General features: G+C 36.4%; 1 protein-coding gene across 1 annotated transcript; it reads right to left on the bottom strand.

The window, feature by feature from the left end:
- Positions 1–297: 297 nt before the first annotated feature.
- On the bottom strand, positions 298–1,320 carry LOC127447022 (gamma-crystallin M3). Its single transcript, XM_051708465.1, has 3 exons — positions 1,185–1,320; positions 758–997; positions 298–632 (listed from the first exon to the last, which is right to left on the bottom strand). Exons 1-3 carry the CDS (start codon positions 1,191–1,193, stop codon positions 357–359), a joined length of 525 nt encoding a protein of 174 aa, XP_051564425.1. The 5' UTR covers positions 1,194–1,320; the 3' UTR covers positions 298–356.
- Between the last annotated feature and the right edge of the window lie 3,009 nt (positions 1,321–4,329).

Below are 4,329 nucleotides of genomic sequence, written 5' to 3' on the forward strand. Positions count from 1 at the left end.
GTAAAGGCTTTGTATTGGGTGGTTCTTTTCTTCCACGTCATGCATTAAAATCTTTTAATGCACACCTAAATTAGCTGTGGATTATCCCTTACATATATTTGAGTCTATTCTCAAATAGACAATGATTTGTGAAAAAAAGGACATTTAATTTGGACATCCAGATTAATGTATCAATATATTTATGAATGATTTATGATATTTACTGTATATTTGATTAGCTTATTGGTGGTACACTGACACGGACACATATTGATGGAAATCAACGTGGTGTTTAAAAGTAGGCCAAAACAACAGAAATGCTTGCAAGGTGTTTATTTTTTAAATGCTCATTTTATTTATGTTTCCAGACTGTGAATTTAACACAAGTCCATGATTTTTCTAACAGAGCTGAATCTGGCGTTGCTGTATCCCATATCCCTGAAGCTTCTATACTCTCCGGGCCTAAAGTAGATCATCCTGCCTCTGAAATGGGGCTGCTCATACATGAGCCAGTGACCATCCATCACATGGCAGGACTGGCAGTCGGACATGTGGAAACGGTCCATGAAGGAATCACAGTCATCTGTCAGCTCGTACATCTGACCTCCAAAGTTCTCCCTCTCATAGATCCTCATTCTATAGGGTCCTCTGTACTGTAAGATGAACAGAAAATCAATACCTTCAGAAAACTTTAAAAAAAAAAATGCACTGACTCATTTAGCTATATTACTAACTGTTATTACTGTATTTCTATCATTATTTTAGTTGTTTTTCTTACCTGAGGAACCATGCGGCAAGACCTGATGCCATCACTCATTCCCATGCGCATGTAATCAGCGTACTCGCCCCTCCTCATGAAGAACTGGTTTCCCATGAAGTTAGGACGGTCATAGACCACGAAGCAGCCGCTCTCCACTCTGCAGGAGTTGCAGCGGCTGAGGTAGGTAGACATGTCAGAGCAGTCACTGCTGCACTCATAAGAGCGACCCTGGAAGTTCCTGTCCTCGTAAAAAATGATCTAGCAAAAAAATTATTCATATTTTTTTAAATAAGTTGATTAAGTTGATTAACAAATATATAAAGAAAGTGTATGCATGAATCACAAACCATTGACATAATTTCCATATTAAAATGTAATCATTCTTTAGAGGTTGTTGCTGTTTTGGCAGCTCTACTCCATTGGATTAAGCCCACCCAATACGTACCTTGCCCATGTTTGCTAGTCTTCGTGAGATTCTGTCCAGCTACTATCTGTCTGACTGCCGGCTTTTATACTTTATAGGCTGATAATGTTTTTTGTTATTCAAATACCCTGGAACCTGATGAACAAGCAGGTCTGTGATTTCTGTTAATTTAAATTGTGCAATCACATCTGAGAGAGAGAGAGAGAGAGAGAGAGAGAGAGAGAGAGAGAGTTGGGCAAGAGTTACCAAGTCTAGTGATGGATTCCTTAAGTAACAAACATCTTCAAAATAGCAAAGCCTACTTGTAAAAATACTTATTTTAGTTTTTCAGAATTTTATGATTATTAATGCCTCACATTAGTGTGTATCTATGGAGCCTTACTGAAGTACACTTATTTGTATTATTACTTATAGTTATAAAAGATAGTTATAAGTATGTCATCTGGGGACTTCTTTTACTACAATAGGTTGCCTAAGCCTGTCTATTTCTTGAGATATCAAAATTTCATTTGGTTACATGTTTGCAAAATAAATATTATAATTAAATATTTTAAAGGTGTTTGCAATCAAGATAATTTTCTGCAGCAGAACCATGGGAATTGCTGGTGTTATTGAAATTACTAAATGCTGATAATTACATAAAATTGCATAGTTTTGTTTCATACTGTAATACAGACTCACTGCCCCCTTTGGGTCAAAACCCACAAGAGGTGTTTTCTATCAAACAATTTTCATTGTAAAACAGTGAAACTAGAAAGAGAGCTTTAAGGTGGTTTCAGGCCTTTTACAACTGAATGCAAATGAAGCTGTACATTGTAGATACAGTATCCAGGGAGGAACTTCGAGATAATTTGTGCCCTTTGACAAAAGTGAAGTGTCAGTGATGACAGATAATGAGTAGAAGCAGCCTGGTATTAAACCATGATCTCTTGCTTTATAGCACACATCTTCAAAGGTACAGCTGTTATTGCCATCACATATTTGATATGGGTTATTTTTAGTTACTCTAAGCTGTACTTTGGGTAACTGCTTGTTTCAGAACATTCAGAGGCCCTAGGGAGCCATGAAAATGTTCTCAGTTTAACATGGATGGATACACACATTTTAGTTCAGAGCACTGATTAGAGTACCCTTTTTACCATCTTTGAACTGTTCTGTGGATTTGCATGTTCTTCCAGCAACAGAATTCAAAACTCGATTTTATATTTCCTCAGACATTATGCATCTATGCATCTTGAAAGATACTTGAGGCACCATTTGGGGTTCTTCAGATTGCTACATTGTTAGAACCCTCTAGAGAACCTCTAGGGTGCCTCAAAAATCCTATTGTATAATCATGGAACTGCGATATACTTTATATCTCAAGTGCCTCAAAGACTTTCCTTTAGAATGTGGTTACTAGAGGAACTGTTGACATTCCTTATAGTCCTTGCAGTAATATATGGGTTCCATTTTGTAGAGTTGGGGTACTCGAGTTTGGACTTGGACTCGAGTCTGAGTTACGAGTCCAATTTTAATGGACTTGTACTTGTAACGGACTCGGATGCATTTTTACTGTGACTTGACTCGGACTTGAGCCTTTGGGTCCATGACATTTGTGATGCAGTGAAAAAATAATAAATAACAAAACAGAAATTAATGAACACATCTCTGTCTGCATGTAGCTAGCCCCTGAAGTCGTAGATGTAGCCAGAGTTGTTTCACTGTGTTTAAGCAAACACACACACACACATACGCACGTGCACAGGCACACTCATCAGTCAACTAATACGCTTGAATGTTACTACAGAGACTTCTGTATAACATCGACTACTGAGGTGGCTGGCACAACAAAAACATAAAGATGGGTATGTATCCAATGTAATAGAAACTAAACAAGGCAGTTTCACACAACACAGGACCTGACAACGGGTAAAATTGCGCGTGACGTTTGTGCAGCCAAGACGGTGCTCGCATTGCGGTTTCATCATGGTTAAAAACTTAAAATCGAGAACTTCATTGAGTCAAGTAACCCACGTCATGTCTCTCACAGTTTATTAAAAACAGCATATTGAAATAAAAATACATAAAAATAGTATTAATATTGGATATTAAGACTTTTTAGGTATAATGTATCTACACATGTAAGCTTCTGTAGTCTCTTGTGGTCCACGCAGTGTTGTCAGCTTGAACTGGTCGACAATAGCTTGATGAATTAACTGTGTAACATTTTGTGGAAAGCATTATTGCTAAAGCAGACAGCAACTCTAAACATATAAACGGCACCTATTTATTATAGATTGACTATTTTCAAAGCATTGACGAGCTGCTTAAAATTCTTTAAGCATTCTTTTACAGCATTTGTTCACCATTCACAACATTCAACCATGCACAATAAAATATTAGAATATTTTGAGCAGTGAAATGTTTGTTTATAATTTAATTATAGACTATAAAATAAATGTATTATTCGATGACAGAGTTTGAGTATGAAACTAAACTTCATGTTACGAGATGAATTTAATTGGTAATGATGTTTTTATTAATTTTATTGTAAACCACCTAGCCTACATCTTTGACACTTTTGAAGGACAATTCTGTTAAATGTATGACTCAAAATTATTATTCTCCATGTTTTTTCAGTTGAAAAAGAGCTCAAGGAAATTTTCTTTGGTTGGTATTTAAAGATTTCAGACTGATTGCAGACCAACGTGGCTGCCGCTCAAGCAAAGGGTACCTAGGTTCCCCAAAGAGTTTTGCCCGTGTGACAATTAAATTGTGCCTCAAATATATTTACATTTGTAGATTTTTATGGATTTTTTTCAAGTGCAGCATTGACTATCCAGCATTGACTACCCCTAACTCAGCCACTATAAAATAAAGGGGCTATCAGTACATCCTAAGATCAAGACCTAGTACCAGCAAACTCAATATAAACTCTTATATGTCATTTCGATATTGTTATTTATTGTTCTCAGAGATAAGTGTATAATGTTTATTCACAGCTTTTTTCTAATACTAGTTGAGGTATAACTTTTTTGGTCACATCAGAGGCATTCTACTGTACATAATGTAGGTATAGCTATTTTAACACAGAACAAATATTGCACAGTATTGTACACATCCCAGAGGTGCATTTTATTGCTCAGAGGTTGCTCTTATATTGCTCATGAGCAACACACTCTAC

Source organism: Myxocyprinus asiaticus, chromosome 10 (genome assembly GCF_019703515.2).
Source record: "Myxocyprinus asiaticus isolate MX2 ecotype Aquarium Trade chromosome 10, UBuf_Myxa_2, whole genome shotgun sequence".
Lineage (NCBI taxonomy): Eukaryota > Metazoa > Chordata > Actinopteri > Cypriniformes > Catostomidae > Myxocyprinus > Myxocyprinus asiaticus.